The sequence below is a fragment of the Ciconia boyciana genome, chromosome 1, assembly GCF_034638445.1.
Source record: "Ciconia boyciana chromosome 1, ASM3463844v1, whole genome shotgun sequence".
NCBI lineage: Eukaryota > Metazoa > Chordata > Aves > Ciconiiformes > Ciconiidae > Ciconia > Ciconia boyciana.
Window position 1 is genome coordinate 93,150,056 of NC_132934.1, and position 20,169 is coordinate 93,170,224.

At 43.6% G+C, this 20,169-nt stretch overlaps 1 protein-coding gene across 6 annotated transcripts in view; it reads right to left on the reverse strand.

The window, feature by feature from the left end:
* Positions 1 to 9,648, reverse strand: part of GRAMD1C (GRAM domain containing 1C) — a 55,998-nt gene extending 46,350 nt beyond the window's left edge. For 2 of the 6 annotated variants that reach the window (XM_072882241.1, XM_072882224.1), the window contains exons 1-2: positions 9,049 to 9,182; positions 7,414 to 7,542 (exon numbers count right to left, since the gene is read on the reverse strand). In XM_072882241.1, the coding sequence (XP_072738342.1) occupies positions 7,414 to 7,542; positions 9,049 to 9,126 (207 nt within the window). In that variant the 5' untranslated portion in view covers positions 9,127 to 9,182. The other 4 variants (XM_072882271.1, XM_072882232.1, XM_072882262.1 and 1 more) reach the window with 4 other exon arrangements.
* Between the last annotated feature and the right edge of the window lie 10,521 nt (positions 9,649 to 20,169).

Genomic DNA, 20,169 nt, shown 5'->3' on the forward strand with positions numbered 1-20,169 from the left:
TTCATACTCTCTCCCCAAGACACCAGTACAAGCCAAGTTCAAAAGAGTCTTAAGTGCCTCACTCCTTTTCATTTTAGGGAAAAACTGTGGATTTGTACCTACTTTCCTGACTTCAAAGATGCAGGATTCAATCAATTTTTTTTTAATTTTTTTTTTTTAGTAATTTTATCACAAGGATTGGGGATAAAATTACTAAAAGGATTGAAAAAACACACCTTTTTTTTTTTAAGGATTTAAAGGATTAAAAAACAACCCACCTCCCCACCCCCAAATCCCGTGATACATCAAGTTCTAAAACAAACTTAACACAAATAAACCAAGTGTGTTGGTATTAACTCTGCAGTTACTATTTTAACATTGTGCAATTGAAATGAGTTTGTCACCCTCCCAACACCAAGTTATCCTTTAGCTCAGATAATTTGTCTGCTCCCCAGTTTAATTTCAAGTCCTGTAACTACATTGTCCACGTTTCAACAACCATAAGTGTACTAACTAATATGACGCAATGGCAATTAAAAACTCAGTCAAGATGATTTCCTTTTGGATAAAAAAATACATTCCTTTCTGAACAGCAGTTTCATCTGACTCATATTTCTTCCTACAGCATGTGTGCTAAACAATTAGCCAATGTTATTTGTTAAGAACATCTGTTCCTTCACCTGATCTGTCACTGCAGTCTGCCTAAGTAATGAAAAAAAATTCCAACTGCTTGTCTTCAGACTTATTTGATCCATTTAATAAGTAGGGAAAAAAAATTCCAGACTTCGGCGGGGGGGCAACCTCATACAATAAAGTAACTGTAAGACACGACTCTTGAACTCTCATCTTCCTTACCCACAACAAAGGTCTACCAACATTACTTAATACAGAAGCAGCTAAACACAGAAGCAAAAGAATGGCATACCTCAGTTGCACTTTTCCCTCCTTACTCTCCCAGAACTGGACTCTGGCAACTCCAATCTGTATTTAAGTTTAGTAAGTCCCCAAATATTGGGCAGAAAAAAGATCATGAAGGAAACAAACAATCCTCTTGTAGTAAGAGTGATAGCAAGATATATTTTGAAAAAAAAATATGACTTCTCAAAAATTTAGTCCACTTTCACTTAGCACTTCAGATTTCATAACTGATCTGTGCCATTTACTTTTCAGCAAGTCATAGAAGGATACATAAATATTTTGGATCAGGACTATGGTGAAAACCTGTAGGAGTGTATTAGACAAACTACAGCAGTAGTTACACAAGGACTGGTGAACTCTACAGTAGTGATTGTAGCCAACTACATGAACCGTGTCGGTATAAATTATACTGGTCATCTCACTAAGCCTGTGAGTAGCCCTACTGCATTTGAAATTACACAGAAAATAGCATTCACCAAGCAGTTGCCGCAAAACTATTTTTCTTGTGACATATCTAATTTGATTTCTTCCTTTTCTACCTTAGAAACCAAATGCAGATTTCAGTTAGTCATTTCTATATTAAAAGATGCTACCAGATTTGATTGAACCATTCTCAGCAAAGACAGACCATACATAATTTTTCTTCAACTTTATACAAAAATGGAATGCAAAGGGTCAGCTATTGGGAGACACATATATCACTACAAGCTGAACAGAGCTACATACACAGCATGGTTCATGATCACATACCTCCACTCATTCTGAACAAGGGCTGATATCTTGAGTCCTGGTGGGTAGGCATAGCAGAAAACAGAAGGAGAAGCTGAGAAGTTGCATGAGCAAGCTGAAGTCCTGAATGACTTTATCTGTCATTTCCCTAGAGGCTCTAGGAGGTTGCAGTAACAAATAGACAATCCGAACACATTACCAAAGTTAAAGCTTGTGCATGAATATCCCAAGTGTAGGCTTTACTGACTCTGCAAGCAACTTCAATAAAAAAAGTAATACCTAAAATAAACCACTTACTCCACGTAATTTCTAAAACACTGCTGATATCACCAAGGAATCTTGACATAGCTCAATTAGTGCATAACCATCTGCCGCATAGGATGAGACAAAATATAACTTCCAGAGTAGTCATTAGCAGAAAAGCCATATACTCGTCTAGAATGCTCTTATGTTTTTGGATAGGTAAGTATGTGTCCCAAATAATCTACACCTCGACAAAAGATTTCAGATTTTGATTTTTTTTTTCCCCTTAAACATATCCTGGAGAATTTTCTACTCCTAGTTGCTGCTAATGACTTAATTAAATGTACCACTAAATAATCACATCCTGTACAGTTTTGTTTGCCTGTAGTCTCTCCCTCCAAAGGGATGCAAGTAGCTCACATGTAGCAGATTCGAAAGACAATGTTACACCACTGCTTCTTTGCAGAAATACTGGACAACAAAGCTGTAACCAAACCAAAGGCCAAAAAAGAGCTTAGCTTCCATCTCCTAGATTTGCCTTTTAAAGCTTTCATTCCATTAGCTATGAATTCCCCTCTCATTAAATAGATAACATCATTCACCCAACTCCATGCTGATTTTCTGAACTATATTGCATTTCTGATGGTTTTACTCCCAGTTACTTCAAAATAAGTAAATCACACAAATCTGAAGTATTTTCTTCCTCATCTATTAAACTTAACTTTCAGATTCTAGACTAATTCTTTAGTGTGTGTAATAATAATTAATATTATATAGAACTTCCCACTGCTGCAGCTGGGGAAAGCTTATCTAGACAGGGAATCAACTGCTAGTCTTTGTTCAGAACAGTCTGAAACTCGATGGCAGTCAGATCTACCCCAGTGCTCGGTTTGGAGCTGCATCAACAGCAATAAAGGGATTTCCAGGGTGAAAGTAAGTGAGAAAACCACTTTAGCCTAATCAGCCACGTTCAAGGGCTAGTCAGAACTACAGTTTATCTTTTCTTACCATTTTAAAAGACTGCTTCTCTATATTCAGTGCTATCACAAGCCTTAAAAAAAAGCACCTATTCTAGAGATTCCAAATAGATAAACAAACAACATACCAGTGCTACAAGTACAGCAAAAGCTATTTATACTGAAGTTATGACATTTCAGAAAAAACAGCGTAAGCGTGCTTAAGATTTTTATTCTCTTCGGAGACCTACAGCTTTTATCCAGTTCTCATCCTCCTTAGCAGACTGCTTCATACCAGCAGACATCAAGTGGGCTAAAAATCCTCCTCCGATGTCACAAGCCGTGATGGGTCTCCTTTATAACCCAAGTATTCGGAGGCACAGATGAGAAAAGCAGCTTTCTTCAGAAGTAACACACCAAGTATACAACACAGGAGATGAAACAACTGTCAGAGGGCCTTAAATATCAGTCTGTCAAAACATAGTTACCAATTTAACAAGCCCAGTAAACCATTCCCAGAGTGAACATGAGTCTTCAAAGAAAGGTGGAAGGAGCATTCAAACAACTACAGATGCAAGAAATATTTCATCTAATCCTTACTAGTCTTGGGCCCCAGAGTATGTCAACTTGTATCTGTGCTGCAATAAGTTATCTTCCAAGTTGTAATGTGTATCTGCATCCCTCCTGTGCAGGTTTGAGTCATATATGTTTATCGTATTCTTGGCATACGTATTCTCACACGCTCCCACAGACTAGCTGTTTCTCATAGAAACCAAATCCGTGTTTGTCAAAATTCAAAATCCTTTTCCAAATCTTGTGCAACCTCACTTGTTCTTGTATTATGAAAAATAAAAGGCTTACTTCCGTTTTTCACTGTATCATTTGTTTGCTTCTATTATCGTACTCCTTCCCACTGACCAACCCTTTAAACTGACATTACATTGCAATCAAATGGGCTTTTTTAAAGCCTCTTATTATTTTCTTTCCAACACCTTCTTGGCACCTCACATTTCCAAATTCTTAAATGAGCCTCACAGATAAAAGCAATTTTCTGAGATGCTCATTTGATTTCAACTCTTTCCACCTACCTTTTCATTGCAAGGGAAGGACTTACTTTTTTGTTCTTTCTTTCCATAGGCATTCTTCTTATTGTAGACGTATGTGAACTTTCTTTGACTGTTTATTAAGAGAAACTAGAGTCCCCAGACAGAGCACCCTCACTTTTGATGCAAGGATCCTTTTCATTAGCTTCCTCATTCACCTTTACCTTCTTCATTACAGTAGGAGGACACTTAAGATTTTCACGGGTTTCTTCTTCCAAGGATATTAAATTTAATTATATTTCAGTATGAAGAGTGTAAAAAGGATAAAAAGTGAATTCAGAATCTTGAGATAGGGCTTCCAGATGCAACTTAATTTCCAAAGCATCTTTGACTTTCATCATTTCTATTTGCAGTTGCCAAAACTAGAACCATTTAATCAAAAGTAGATGCAAGCTTTACAGGTTCCAGTAAAGAGGAAAACCCCTGAGATTAAGTTTGCAAGCAAGCTTTTTTCTTCCTCCAGTGAGGTTATAAAAGTCTAGCTTTGTCCACCTCCAGGGAATGGTCTTAAAAAAACAACAAAAACACCAACCCAAAAAAACACCCACCTTAAAAACAGCAGTTAGTAAACACTACCAGTTAAAGAATTGCTCATAGTAGTACAGAAAATTAATTCTTTCTCAAAATTTTTCAATAAAGCTATCCAAAGTATTATTTTTTTTTTAGATATGGGGAAAAATTATGCATAGTAGGATTCTCTTCTTTTCTTCCTTTGCTGCGAATTTTCCTGCTACCCTTCCTTCTCCCCACTCACCATAGGAAACAGATTATATCCCAGAGGCTCCCAACCCAAGCTTGCTGCTAATTACATGTGCTCACAGCACCTATTGAACATTCATGATACCTGGCCTGACTTCCAGAGGCATGGCACAACTGCCTACTCCCACTCAAATCCATGAAAAATTGAAGTCAAACCAGTCAGGCTCTAACATCCACATTTGGTTTCCATCATCAGAGAAGCAAGAGTACATACTTAGAAGAAATGAATCCTTGGAGCAAACCAAAGTCGTCAGAAACGTGCAGCCTCTCAAAGCAAATAACCCAGGCAACCAAAGCTTATCCCTCTATGCTACCGCAGGCTAGCCTTGCTGTTGTAGCAGTTCCTTAGTTCTACTGACTTTAAGAGTAGGAATGAGCATAACAAATCCACACCTGCCACAGGACACCAAGATCATCCTTTGCCAAATGTTAGTGACACATGCTTTGCACACTGCAACAAGCTGCTTTCTGTGTTATCACCTACACATTTACTATGACTCAGTATTTAGGGAGTTTTAATGATTTGTTTATATACTCAGCAGCTGATCATCAACCATGCGAGCTATTAAAACACTTTTTCTGTCTAGAAGAGCAGGGAAAGATGCCAATGACATAACATTTTAATTGGAATATCTTAATTTTTGCCTTGAATTTGTGACTTTCTGCCTCTTGCTACTTCTCAGTCTCCTTGAGGCTGAGAAAATGAGTACCGCAGCCTCCTATAACCAGATTGATAAAGGTTTTCAAAACTAATCAGTGACAAACGGTATAACTAGAACTTTACAAGCCACAGCACTATCTTACAAGAGGCAAGTATTTACACAATTCCTTTGTTTTAACTGCAAGGTCATATTTGCAGAACCAGATAAATGCTAACTTCAAACAAATACCGAGGTGTTGAAGTATAAATCATAGGCAGAAGGCAACCATTTAATCATACCGGAGAACACCTCATACTCTCTTAGCAGCTGCCACTGCACTGAAGAATCCCATTCCCCTGAAGTTACAGGCATGCGTTACTACAGGAAGCAGAAAGTGGCACTGTGAGGACACACAATACCCTGCACTGTACATGCCTAAAGCACTGTTCAAAGAAACTTCTAACCTTTGGCATGTGTCTCAAACCTAAAAATGCAAAGCCAATAGCACACTTATATTCTTCATACATTATACTTTACTGACTTTATTTCAGATTGCCAAGCTTATCAAGGAAAGACCGAGTTGCTAAATGCAAGTCCAACAAACTGACCCCAAGACCTAAACAGGTTTCTCCCTCACATAAGCTACCAACTGCATTAACGGTTGTATACATCTAATGACAGCATAGCTGGCAGTTACAATGCCTGCGCAGAATGATTTGCTATCAGTTGATGTACAGAGATACAGCTGGGCACAGGCAGAACAGCCCTGTATCATCTTTGTCACTGTAGGAACAGTGGAGAAAATACTGAACGATCCAAGCACTCACCCTCTAGCAACACAATTCTATTACCTACTGGGATTCATTCGACCTGTCCCATTTCCATTGGCTCCAGACTACTGTTGCTCAGTTTAAAAAGTACACATGCAGTTTGGGGGAAGTTTATGCTAGGGCTTGAGATGCAAAATCAGTGTTCCAACCATTAAGACATCCACTTAGTTTGAACAGGAGGGATGAAAAGACATACAAGATAGATTTATAAATAAGGAGTTGGGAAATCTGATCCCCCAGTTCTGCTCGCAGCTCTGCCGCAGATTCCCTATGGCCTTTGCTAGTTACTTAATCTTTCACCTGCTGAGCACAATGAACACTCTGATGACCTCATCAGGACAAGGACACGGTAGTCCAGATGATGTTCCTATGCACAAGCTGCAGCATGCCAATTTACTGAGGCCACCTGACGCAGAACCCGAGTCAGACTGTCAGAGCTGTGAGGAAGGGAATCTAAGCCTCTCACAAGATCAGGTGTTACCCTGCCTGTGGCTGCACACACAAGTGTTCCCCTTTCCTATCTAACAGCAGCAACCCATCCACCAAACTAACAGCAAAACATATGCTCTAAGTCTATACCCATAAGTGTACATTCTCTCATGGCATCGAGAAGAAGGAGAAAAAAAAAAAAAAAAAAGAGAAATCCATCAGAAGCATGATAAGAGTATTAAAGACATCACTCTCCACTTTCAGTGAGGCATCTCTCTGGAGAGGAGCAAAAATTAAACCCCTCCTTTCTGCCCTTCTTATTCACAAATCCCACTCTTTACACAGAACACAGGAAGCTTATTTACTCTTGTGGAAAACAAATGTGTTTACCTGACAAAAACCAGACACTAGGAAAGCACATCAGAAGAACCACCTAATACTGAGAATCAAAATTAAGCCCTTACTGTTAAAATGCATCAACAATGTCTTTCTAAAGGCATAAGAGACATTGGATAGGTTAATGAACCATGCAAAGAACTGGGAGACAGGACTGGGCACAGAAGCCAGAAGTCCTGTCACTAACTTGATACGTGACATCAGGTAAACAACTTCACCCCCCCCCCAGTCTCAGCTTACACTTTAGTAAGCTGATAATGATAAAATTACCTACCTCACTACATGGGTGGAGAACGCTTTACTAATTCATGACTACAAAGCAACTTGAGAACTGTGGATATAAAGCTAGTACATATACACACATATATAAATATACATATATTATATTTATAAATAAAACACAAGTTAGAAGAAAGATTAAACACGTTACCCAAAAGCTCCAGTCAGCACTCCAGCTGTATTGAGCAGGACCCTGCATTTTCTCTGCGCACGAACTAAGAGTCTCCTCTGAATCAGCAAGTAGCTGGCTAATAAGACCATGATCCACTTCATGAACTTCCTGTTAACAAAGATGCAAGGTATGTAATTCAACAACAGAGGAGAAAGGTGAAATAAGAAGATGGTTAATCCATTTAACAATTATATATTAAATGAAACTTGACATGCTAGTTTCACCAAGGTGAGTGGCATGGAAATACTTCCCACCGACAGCATTTTCATTGATTTTACGTGTTTTCCAGAGTATAAGATATTTAATTATTACTTACATTTTTACCAGAGTATTTTATTTCCACAGCAGCCCCTCAACTTGCACATTGAAGCTGTACAGACATTCAGAGCTGGACTAACATCAACATGAGACATTGGTGCATAACATGCAGCACGTCTCTAGAATCTGTGGGACCTTTCAAAACTTGAGAAAGGTCATGCAGGTGTAGCATTTACCAGAAGACTGGCATATATTATTATAATACAAATACATCAAATATTTATACTTAATATTAGTTACACTATATTTTGTCACACAAAAATACAAGCACAAATAGTTCTATCCTTCAGAGGCAAATAGTTATATCCATATCACTTATTATGAAGATAAGCACTCTTCTGTAGCACTCTCCCTTGATATGAATATTCTTCACTTGGGAGGTCAGTTTTACTTTATGAAGGGAAACTGAGCCACAGAAAGAGAAAGACACTTGTCCCAAGCCACCTAACAAACTGGGACAAAACCAGTCCAGGGCCCTAACCAGCAGCTAACACCACCTGTACTACAGGATCTATCACTAAGAGATGAAGTCGGGTTTCGAGTCCAGAACGACTCAAAACCAAACCGATGTTGGCACACACGCATGCCCATGGCTAGACAGGGGCGCGAACACCCCCCCAGCAGGCCAGTGTTCCTCCGAGGCTCCAGCCAAGCCTGTGGCCCAGGCTGGGGGCGAGAGAAAGACAACGGGGTGAGGCAGAGAGCAGAGGCGCCCTCACCGCCCCGAGGAGACACCCCAGGCTACGTGAGAAAAGGGCTGCTCTCCGGAGGTTTTCCACGCAAACACAAGGACTCGCTGCAACTTCCACCACCTGCTGCTCACTACCCTGCTTCCCGCACAGCGGACGGACCCGTTAATGCCACGGGAGTGCCGGCCCCGACCCACCATATCGCCGGAGTTAAGCGGCCGCCGCAGCAGCTCCAAAGCCGCCTCCCCGCAGCGCCGCTGGGTCTCTCCCCAGGCGGCTCTCGGCACCCCAGAGCCCAGACCCTCCCTCCGGGGGCCGCAGCAGGGGACGCAGGTCGCCCCTCCTCACCGGGGGCCCACAGCGCCGGCGCTTCGCGGGCCCGGAGGGCCGCCGCCACCCCCCGGCCGTTCACGCCTCTTCCCAAAAAACTTTCGGGGATGGGGTGCCGGCGGAGCGGACCGCAGCGGCCCCGCACCCCCGGGCGGTGCTTCCCAGCGCTGCCCGCGGGGGCCACCCTGCCGCCGGGCCCCCGGGGCAGCCCCACGGCCTCGGCCCGCCCGTCCCGTCCCCCGGGGGAAGGAGCGGAGCTCCCGTCCCCCGCACCTACCTGCGCAGCCCGCCGCCGGCCGGCTCGCCCGGGGGTCGGCGCGGCGGCGGGCCGCGGCGGGGCAACAGCCGGGGGCATGCAGCCCACCGGCGGGGCCAGGGGGGCGGGCGAGGGCTGGCGGGGAGCGGGCAGACCGCGGCGCTTACCATGGAGGGGGGCAAGGGCGGCGCGGCGCCCGCTAACTGCCTCAGCGGGGCGCACGGCGGGGCCGCGGCCGCCATTTAAAGGGGCAGGCGCCGGCCGGGCCGCGGACCCGAGGCGGGAGACGGTTGCCAAGGGCGAGCGGCGCAGCTCCTGAGGAGGGCAAGCCGTCGGGGGTGGCGGAGAGGGCCGCAGCGCCTCTGATCCCCTCCTCGGCCAGCTCAGGAAACCTCAGCGGCTTCCAGAAGGGTTAATTACGGAGCCACAGAGCCGGTGGAAAGTTTGAGGACTGTGGCAGGAAAAACTCCTGCCTGCGGGGAGTCGGGGGGCGGCGTTAGCTGCCTTCCTCTTGAGGTAAAGCCCCGCACCCCGCCGCCCTCCCCTTGCGCACGGCCCCGGCAGTCGGTTAAACAGCGTCCGGGTAGTGAAAACGGTTCCTAAATCTGCCGAGGGGGGTTTGGGGTTCAACGGAAAATACCGCCGAGAGGCCGCTCCAGGGGAACACCAAAGGCGGGGAGAGAGGGGAAGGAAAGCCCGCCCTCGGCTGCGCGCTCCTCAGGCGCCCCGGGCCCGGCCGCTCGCAAGCGCTGCCGCCGCGACGCGCTGCCGGGAGAAGCCGCGGTCTGAGGGGCCGGCCAGGGCCAGACCCTGCGTCCTCAGCCGGCGTGTGTGGACAGGGCTGTGCCGCCCTGCCCCGCGGGTGTTTCCAGGGGAGCAGGCGGAGACCTGCCTCTGCCAGGCTGCGGTGCGGGCTGGCTGCAGGCCGAGCAGGGGATGGGGTGAAAAATAAAGGAAGTAAGTGGTGGGGGACTCTCTCAGGAAACCCTGGCTCTCGTTTTTAAAGCTGCTGAGCAGCGCCGAGTGGTTTCTGCCCACGCTGTGAGCACTCAGGGGTTTCAAAAGCTGGGCTCCAAGTTAGCACCAAACGGTGCCCCTCAAATCAGGGGACCCAGCTGGAGCGATGATGGGTTGCAGATTTGTGCCCTCAGGACACCTTGCAGGAAAAAAAATAGCCCTGTGACATTAAAAGAACCCTCTACCTTGCTGGGTGTCTGGCTGGTAGATTATGAAAAGGGATGGAGGGATAGCCAAGGGAAGGAGGAGTAGAGCAGCCTGGCAGCACTGTTTCTTCTCGCTATCCTTTTTCTCTCATTGCTTCCCCAGAAAGTGGGTTGAGAGACATCTCTGGGCCTGTGATATCTGCCCACTAATATGTTAGCAAAGGTGACAGAATTCCCTGTGGCTGACGTCCCCTCCCAGCCATTAGCCCAGACAGGACAGCTGTAACACCACTGACTGTGAGTCTCCACAATTTACAAGAAAGTGTAAAAAAGAATGTGTGTTTTATTTCATTTTTGTTGGTTGCTTTCTTGATTTAGACCTCTGAAGCTCAATTTTTTCAGGCTTTTCTCAACAACACTCAGGGGACAATTTACTTTCTTTTTGTCCAAAAGTTGAGATTCTCTCTGAATCATACTGGGTTATCCAAGTGGGAGAAGCTTCACGTTCAACTGATGGCTGCCAGCAACACTAAAATCCCTTTGTATTCCCTCAGTTAAAAGCTGGCTGGCCTGACAGTTTTGCTCAGGCATGTCCTGTTTAATGGGGGATTCACAAAATAATTGCTATTACAGGATGCAATGAACATAAACAGCATTTGAAGGAACAACGGTAGTATGTCCATCACAACACACTTGAAGGTTTTTTTAGAAACACACCAAATACTTGGGTTTAAATCAGACACTGTTTGGAATGCCTTTGGTCCAGCTCCATCTTCCCACGCTGACTTCTCCAACAGGCAGTCACAGCCAATACTCTAAGCCAGTAACTTGGTCCCTGTTCCCCTTGATCTGCCAGGTGCCTTTGACTTTACTGGTTATTCCCTCCTCAAACTCTTGATTGTTTTTGACTCCTCTTTTTCCTTTCATAGGTATTTTGGTTTTGCTCACTGACACTTTGACAGTACTTCTTTCAGAAGACCCTCACAATCTACCTTCCAGCTTTCTGTTGAAGTGCTATGTTGCTCTGCACTTGGTCCCAGTTCCCTTCTTAATATATAGCTTACTTTGGAGTGATTCCTGCCTGGTAATACCAGGTCTTCCCACTCTCCCAGCCCATTTCAGAGACGAAATATTTGCCTTTTAGCTTCCTTTTCCAGTACTCCCTCTAGTCTGTCCTGCTTTCACTGATACAGGTGTCACCACATCAAAGCTAGAGCAACAAGTGGTCACTCAAGGAATGGGTTGTTCCTCTTGGCATTGTTTGGTCAGCATGCAAGCCAGATGTGGAATTTCTTGAAGCAGTTACTGTGGAGCATCCACATGCAAAGGTGCAGATCACAGAATTTATTAAAAGCATATTCAAGAAAGCCATATGACAGTAGCATGATGACAGATTTCCTTATGGTGTGGTGGGGGCTTTTTTGGGATCCTTTTTGCTTTCAAATGCAAAGAAAAGCAGAAACAGTCATGCCTCTCTCAGCTGAATTGTGCTTTGTATGTGTTTTAACGGATAGGGAATTGAGTCTTTACTGGATACTCAAGTACAATTCCATTATCTGAAGAGTCTTAAAGATATGCAAAACCGTTAGATAAGGTGTGCCATAATCCCTAATTCTGTAGCTGAGGGAAGAGGTGCCAGCCAGCTAGCGAGAGTGGCACGTGCTCTGTACAGAGGTAGCACAGCAGGCGGGGCTGGGTGCTACAGGTGGGGGTTTGGGGCTGCTGCAGCTCTTCCCACAAAGCAGCCCTGTGTGTGTACCTTTACGTAAACCCAGACTCTGTTCCAGAGCACACCTGCTAGCTAGTTTTGCAGACAGGCCACCCGCTTTAGCAGTTTTCCCCTCCACCCTGGTGGCATAGACGAGCTTTACTTAAATGGAGTTTAAATAATCAACTTTTGGTGAAAAAGGATTTGTTCTGCACTGAAAAAAATACTTTGGGGAATACATTTTACCTATAAACACCGTGTGCATATAGCCACAAAGATACTGAATTCCTATAACTTCCTTTCATGATGCATTAGGATGATAGGAGTCCGGCTGCTCAGAAAATTAAGCCAATGCCCTTTCTCTTCTCACCTCCACTAGGGAGGGGTTCAGCAGAAGAGAGGTCTCCTTTTGAATATCTGGATATTCTGTACTCAGCCCAAAGTTCTGGTTTATACAAGGCCAAAGCGAAAAACAACAGATTATCTTCCCTCTGCTCTCAGAGCATTTTCGGCATTTTCTCTGGGAGGGATCAGAACAGCCCCCGGGAAGTCATTGTTGTCACTTCAAACGTGGCTGTCATCCAGGCAGCGCACTGTGAGCTCAAAGCTGTGGTAACTTTAGTAAGTGTGACATTCACTGGGCAGAATGTGAGGTCCTGTTGCAATAACACACACATATTTTTTTGCCCATACTACCGGAGGGAGAGACGGTGAGGCCATATACTTCAGCAACTATGAGCCAGCACATTGGGAGGCTCTATAGATCTGCAGTGTCTTCATTCCTCCTCTTCTTGCTGGTGGGTGAGTACTAAACCACCTTCCTTAATTAGAAGAAATATAGCTTATTCCTAGACTTTGGCTTGAGAGGTTCTCTTCCTTTTTTCAAAAAGCAACTTTCCACTGAGGGCTTCCTCAGGATACAGGAAAACTAAATCTAGTGTTGTACACTGCATTAAAACATACTTTTTGTGTTAGATACATTCCTGTTTAGCTAATAGAAATGTTGAGACAGACTATGTTTGCCTGTCTGTTTCAAGAAGAAAGGCTGTGTATCATCATTGCTAGAAGCTTCATTTCTATTTTGGTTCTCTGATGTATTAGCAACCGGTTATCGTCACAAGGTAGTTATTCACGTCCATTTGCAAAAGCCGACCTCAGTCCAGGGCAAAAGTCATATAAATTAAGATGAGCAACATGCAGTCATTGATCACTTAATCATAGACGACTGGCAGCTGGATACGGCTTGTATGGCACCCTCATGGCACCAGCTGAGTGTGAAGTTGAGCTCTAAAGCCAACAAAACCATCTGAAAGATGGTCATTCCAGCATGAGAGGATTTTGGGGGGGGTTGGAAATCAAGCCCTATTTGCCCTCAACCTCTCCTCCAGCTATTGAGGGTGAACAAAGGAGAGGAGGCTGAACTAGAAAGGTCAAATTTTGCACTGACCTCCACCCACCATTTTGGTTCCCCAATGCTGTTGGCAGCTGGCAGAAGAAGCTTGCAGGGCTGCTCGGGTTTACTCCAGGCACCAAAGAGTAAGTTAGAGGCTCCAGGACTGGAAGAGAGCACAGGTATATTTTATTCTTTCCTTTTGTCACCCCACCTCCTCTAGCCTGCCTCGTGTATTTCTCATGCACAGCCAACAATATGGCCTTACATGGGAAAGTATCAACCTGCAGATTACGTAAAGGGGAGGCTGATGGATTAGTAAGTGCCCTATTAGTACTGGCAAACGTGGAGCACTTTGTTACATTACAGGGAGTCCCAGAGAGCTTTCTCCCCTCACAGTTGAAAACTGGCCATGAACTACCGACTTCATACGACAATGACCTATTAGATCATCTAATCATTTTTCCAGGTCAAGACAAGATCATCCATGCTGTATTTCTTTGTACTCTGTCTAGCTCAAGTGCTTTCACCGAAAAGCCTTGCATTCCTCTCCATCGGGGATTGAGCCCTACAACCTGCATGACAGGGGACCTACACATCATTCTGCTAATGAAGCGATTGACTTAAAAAGAGCTTTGAAGCAGAGTCAACAAGGCATTTGGCATGGTATGCTCCCGGATGCCAATATGATAAGGGCATTGTGTATTTGAATACCAGTGAACTAGTATGTTCCAGTTTTACAACCTTACAAAAGAAAAAGAAAGAAAGAAAGGAAGAACGAAAAATAGAGGCTGTGCTGTGACTTTCACAGTGAAACCCCCAAACAGAGCTGGGGTGAAACAATACAGCCTACTCCTCTTGCGTTTTGATTTTTCTAATTAGCTGAAGTTACATGATATGTATTGAATCAAAGATGTGGGATAACACAGATGACAAAGACAGTTATTTCATGATAGGAGGTGCAAATAAAACTTATTTTGAACAGACGCAACATCAAAGCACATTGTTCCTGCTCGGTTTTGTTCTCTATGCCACTAAGTGACTGTGTAAAAATGATACCTTTTACATCACTAAAAGGAATAAAAGTTATAATTGTGTTGCAGGGGGTGTATCTGGTAAGGCTGGAATAGCTACAGTGGAGAAGACATTCTGTGGCCATTCCTTGAAAACAAGATAGCATTAGCACATACAGCTCTAGCTAAAGCAGCAGTATCCAGTGGGCATAATGGTTAATGAACAGAGATTTTAAAAGAGTACTCATGACAAAACTGCTCAAATTCATTCTAACAAATAACCAAATATATCACATCAGAATATTTGATGCACAAAGACTGTAATATGTCAAGCTACCATCAGCTTTGTCAAGTATTTCAACACTACTTTGTACTTCGTCAAAGTACCTTGTCAAGATACTTCAACTTTTATGACTGCTGCATTGTTACACTGTTTTCTAAATGGAAAGGGAAAAATTGGGCCTCAGATTCCCCTGAGAAGCTCCAGTGGGCTCATTGGTAAGATTATGTATGAACACGAGGGTAATATTTCATCCAGTATCTTTAATAAGGACTACTCATTTTAGGGGACTGGATCCAAAACTACAATAATATTTGGCTACCTAATTCTCAGGCATCCAGTTCCCATGGATCAGCGTTCCAGTTACAAAGCCAAAATTTTCACTTTGAGGTAAAAGCACAGAGCACCAAACAGCTCTGAAGGGGTTTCACATGCTAAGTTGTTGCCTAATTTCATAGCCAGCTTGTGTTTTCCATATTTTTGCATCCATGAGTTATCTCTCGTCTGATATTTAAACTGTAAGCTCCGAACACCATCCTTTTATAAGACATCTAGAACAACAGAGCCCTGCTCTCTGACAGAAATTGCCAGTGCTACTCCCATACAAGTCATAAATAATAATAACTATGAATACAACTGTGATTTTGTGTACAAGCTTGCCTAGAGGAGCCATTCAAGTAACTCTCAAACTGATCATCAAGGGGTTTGGTTTTCCATTGCCCTGAGACATTTGTCCCTGAGCATAGAGAAACTATTGTCATTGTGAAGCTTTACCAGACCCAGACAATAGCCTTTCACACCCTTTGGATGGCAATGAAAGACTCAAGACAATGGAAAATCAAGACCTTCACTGTGGAATGGTCTGCAGTTCTTGAGAGGGCACCGACTAATATGAAGGGAGACTATTTCATTTGAAGAAAATAAAACTACAGAAGAAACTTTTCCAAAAATTGCTCTGAACTCTTTCTTGGTGACAGCTGTTGGCTTATTTTTAAGAGTTTGTTTTTCCCTCTTTTTGAGACAGCAACTATTCCTCTCATCTTCTAAGCTCAGGCTTGTTTCCAGAAATGAGATCCACTCACACTACTCTTAGCTCAAGTCTGTTGATACTATGATTAGCAGCTGAGTGAGAGAAGGCAGGTTTAAATCTCTGCTACAGGCGTGTTGTCCATATTTTTCTAACAAAGGGTAGCAGGACAATGTGGTTGCTTCACAGAGAATAGATGTCACCCTCAGTATCAATACCCGTAGAATGCTAAGGTGCCGTCCCCCAGGTTGCTGATAGCATCTGCTGGGGGTGCAGTCTCTGGCAATGGAGATTCTTCCCACAATTTCAAGATTTCCTATCCTGAAACTAGAAGTGCATGCCAAAACTTCTAAGAAGCTCACATTATGTTTTGGGATGCAGGCAGTTATATTAGGATGCATACATAATCACTGTACTTGTCAGAACAGAGCTGCCTGTGTGTAAGTGTACCTGCATTTTTTGCCTTGCCTCAAAAGCAGTTGAGGCAGGAACATCAGGCCCCGAGACTTTTTGGGGTGGGAAGAAAGAGGTTAGTGTTCCAGGTGGAAATGTGGCTGAATGAACTCTAAATTTCACCGAAAGCCATTGGACAATGGCATTAATCTTCCTCTAGTACGGCAGTAGAAAGGAACTGAGGATCAGGAAAAGACCTATCTGTGCACATGAATATAATCTAAGCAGGAACTAGGAAAAAAATCCCTATCATCATAATAGCGACTACCCTCAAGTCCTGATTCCAGGAGCCATTCTTTGTGCTGGTTGGAGGTCAGGAGCAGCTGGAAGGTTTATCATCCTATCACGCTCAACCCTCCTCTTCTTTCTCTTTCCTGGTACAGATGTTGGTGTTAGTGGTGAAAGTGCAAGCAAGGAGAATGCAGCTGTAACTCATATAACAGCACAGCCTTCGTTGTTGACAACACCTGAGCCATGGCACCTTTTGGTGACTCAAACACCAGCCAAGGAAAAAGCCAAAGAGGGTGAAACTGTGGTCTTAAATTGCCACATTAACAGTCCACGACATCCCTCCCTGACTAAACTGATGGTGAAGTGGTACAAAGAAGATGAAAAGGGGCAGATGGACCTGCTAGAAAACAATGTGACCGTCTTGACAAATAACTCCAGGGTTTTCATGGGTGGAGACTTGTCCCAAGGGGATGCCTCCCTGGTGATCCTCAATGTGACAACCAGTGACCATGGTATTTATTTCTGTGAGGTTACACTTCCGGATGGGAAGGTGGTCACAGGAGATGGCACAAAGCTCAGGATCAGGAGGGCTCTGGGTAATACTTGATGTTATTTACTTCTTTTGTCCCTCTTTCTCCTCCAAAGCTGGTCTACACGCTTGCAGAAAGAGGGAAGTTGGCCTGTTTGGCCTCTAGCAGGTAGGGTCTGGTGTCACGGAGTGTAATTGCTCTATAGCATTTCTCATTGTTTTCATTAGGCCAGCTAATTTTGATTGGCTTGCCTCTATAAACAGTCACACAGGTATTATTATAAGGAGGGGCATTTACAACCAAAAAAAGAAGGAATAATTTTATCACTAAAATCAAAGTCAGTGCCAAGAATGAAAGTCAGACAAGTTCTCTTGTACTCACAGCTCTGTTTGGCAGAACCCCCATGAGTGACAGGTGTCAAGATACCATCTCAGGGAACAGCTCCAAACTCCTTTTTTTTGACATTATTTCTCTCCAACCCACTAACTTGCATATTCATTCCTTAACTCTGGATGACATAAGTAATCCCACAATAAACATGAGGATCACATTATGTCATCTTTGCTTAACTTCATTCACATTAAAATCAAAATAGCATTAAAAGTGCTGTGCTATGTTTTCTTAGCCTCACAAATAGACACTAGGCATATTAATTAAGTAAGGAGATAACTCGCTTTGCCTTTATCAGCTGGAAATGTCAAAGCAGCTTTCCTTTTTATGTAGGCTAAACACATTCCAGTTCCAACAAATCAACACATCAGAAGGTTTATTATCTCATTATCTAATTAACAAAAAATAGCACCTTCTGTGTCAAGAGTAAATTATGCAAGAGCCATTTCCCCCTTACCCATTACCAAAGCTTCTAGCTCACTGAGATTCACTAAGCCTTTGCCCTTTTGAGCCTGAGTTCTTCCCTTACTAATTTTTATAGAACTACGCAATTTAAACCGTAGCACTAACAAGGCAAGAAAACCATGCCCCCCTGCAAGAGCTTGGTCATGTGTCTGATGAGGTCTCCCGTTGGCTTGATCTCATAGTCTCAGTAGCGCAGGTTACTCTTGCAATGTCTGCACCCTGGCCAGTGTAATTGCCTTTCTGTGTTCCTGAGAAGATTAAATATATCATTTCTGCACTATGCCTGAATTAAGGGGACAAGAGAATATGAGGAATATAATTCATAAAGAAATGTTACGTGCCACAAATCCAGACTGTTCAAAAACTTGTCTAAAATTAAAAGGAGAAATTAGCTGAATCTGTTAACTTGTCCATTACAGGAAGCAAATGACGTATATTTTGGAGTAAGGTGAGTAATGGTTCTACAGCACCTTCATTGCCCTCACTTTCCTGATGAAATGAGTGGCCCCACAAACGGATTTAAGCTACACAATACCTCCCTGTATGCAGGAGGAGAGGTGTGGGTTTTCTACTGATGACCTACAGCTGGTTTACTGGTGAGCTGCTGAATGTCCATCCATTTGGCTAGGTAGCACAGAGTAGCAGCTACTCCTGTGAATGGTGACCCGATGCTTGGAAATCTGTGTGTGAATATGGTAGCAAAACTGTCCAAATTTTCTAGTGAAGCTTAAATACAACCACACACAGATATGTAATGCATGCCTGATTGTACTGTAATTGTAGATAAAACTGGAAGGCTTTTTATTTTTATTTTATTTTATTATTCTTTTATTACCCTTCCTGGGTGAGTCATATGGCAAAATGACTACCATGAGCATGAGGCAGTCACTTAAAATCTGATCAGATCAGTCTTGCGCCATTGCCCAGCCACTTCCCTCTCTCTAATGAGACGCTACTACTCTGGCAGCCTCGACACTACAGGACAGATGCTCTCCATGCTGCATCCCATAACCCTTGTAACAGGCCATCCTACTGTGCTCACCTGACCAAAGGCTCTTCCTGAATCATCCCTCAGTCCTGACAAACTAAAAAGCCAGAATGCCGACATGCTCTTATGTATCTCAAAGAAAAAGGGATTATCCCATCTCTGCCATGCAACAGTCCCAAAGAGCATCAAATCATAGAAAGGACTTCAGTGGAGCTCTGCCCACCCTCTCGTGCTGTCTCCTTTGGAGGTAGGCAGGGAGACTGATGACTTTCTCAAAACTGTCAAAGTATTTTTTTCCATTTGAAAATAAAGCATACAGGCATGAGTCCCATTAATTCAGGCAGCAGCATCTTTTGCCATCCCAATAGCATCCAGCTGTTAAGGGAGATTGCTAGGGAGATGCGGTTGTCCTATCCCTAAATCCCCAGAAAGCATAGCAGCTTGCTACGAAGGAATGAAAAAAAATCAATAACTCCATAGTGCAATACTCTCTCCCATGTAGAAGCCCATGATTTCATGTCAGACAAGACATCAGCATAATCAGTATCATAATAAGTAGCTTCCTGTGCAGCCATTGCAGAAAACATGCTGGCTGCATTGCATACACTTGCCTGGACGACATCTTATATTACTCTCTCTACCTTCCCTTCTCCCCCAGGCTTGTTTGGTATAGAAGAATCCATTGGAACCATCATTGGGGTTGTGGCGGCTGGTATCGGAGGTGTAGTGGTTCTGATCATTGTTTTAACCCCACAGCTGAGGAGGTGCGTCCTCTGCATGAGACAAGGCTCTCGCCAAGGTAAGGAGCACAACCCAAAATCTGGGATCCCTTGCTAGAAAGATGAACCCAATTGCCTATTTCGAAAGGTACGTTTTTTTTAAAACTTAAGAAGGAATTAGCCATTTACTTACCTCTGGTCAGACAAGGCATCTGGTTCAGGAAATAAACAGTGTGGATGAAACTCTAACAGGGCTGGTTCTATATTCCATCTCTTTTTCAAATAGTTCTTTGGTTATGTTGGGTAGAGCTTCACGCATGGACCTAATGAGTTACCTATAAACAAAACAATAGGATCTTCTTTAATTGCCACTTTCGGCAAAGAGTTGTTCAATGAAATGCTGCTTCTTCTTTTAACAAAGTCCTGGGTTTCCTTCAGTTCTTTTAGCTTTATGGTGAAGGATGATTGTTCCCCCCACCAACTACTTGCTTACATCCATATTCTTGCAATGCTCACGTACAGAAAGCCTATGATGGCCTCAGCGTACGTTTGAGGTGTGGTTTGTAAAGCCCAGTAATGCCTTTTATCAGCTGATCAGGTTGGGAAAACTAGACGTTTTCATCACACATAAGCCAAAGAAATGACCTGAGAAGAGGCTGATGTACCTGAAAGCTCGCCTGTTTTTTCCAGCTCCGTCAGCTGGTCTTGTTAGAGTAGGCTGACACTGAAGGCTGGCTTTTGAAACAAGCTTAGTTCCCATTTTGTGCAACCCAGGATGTGGTCTG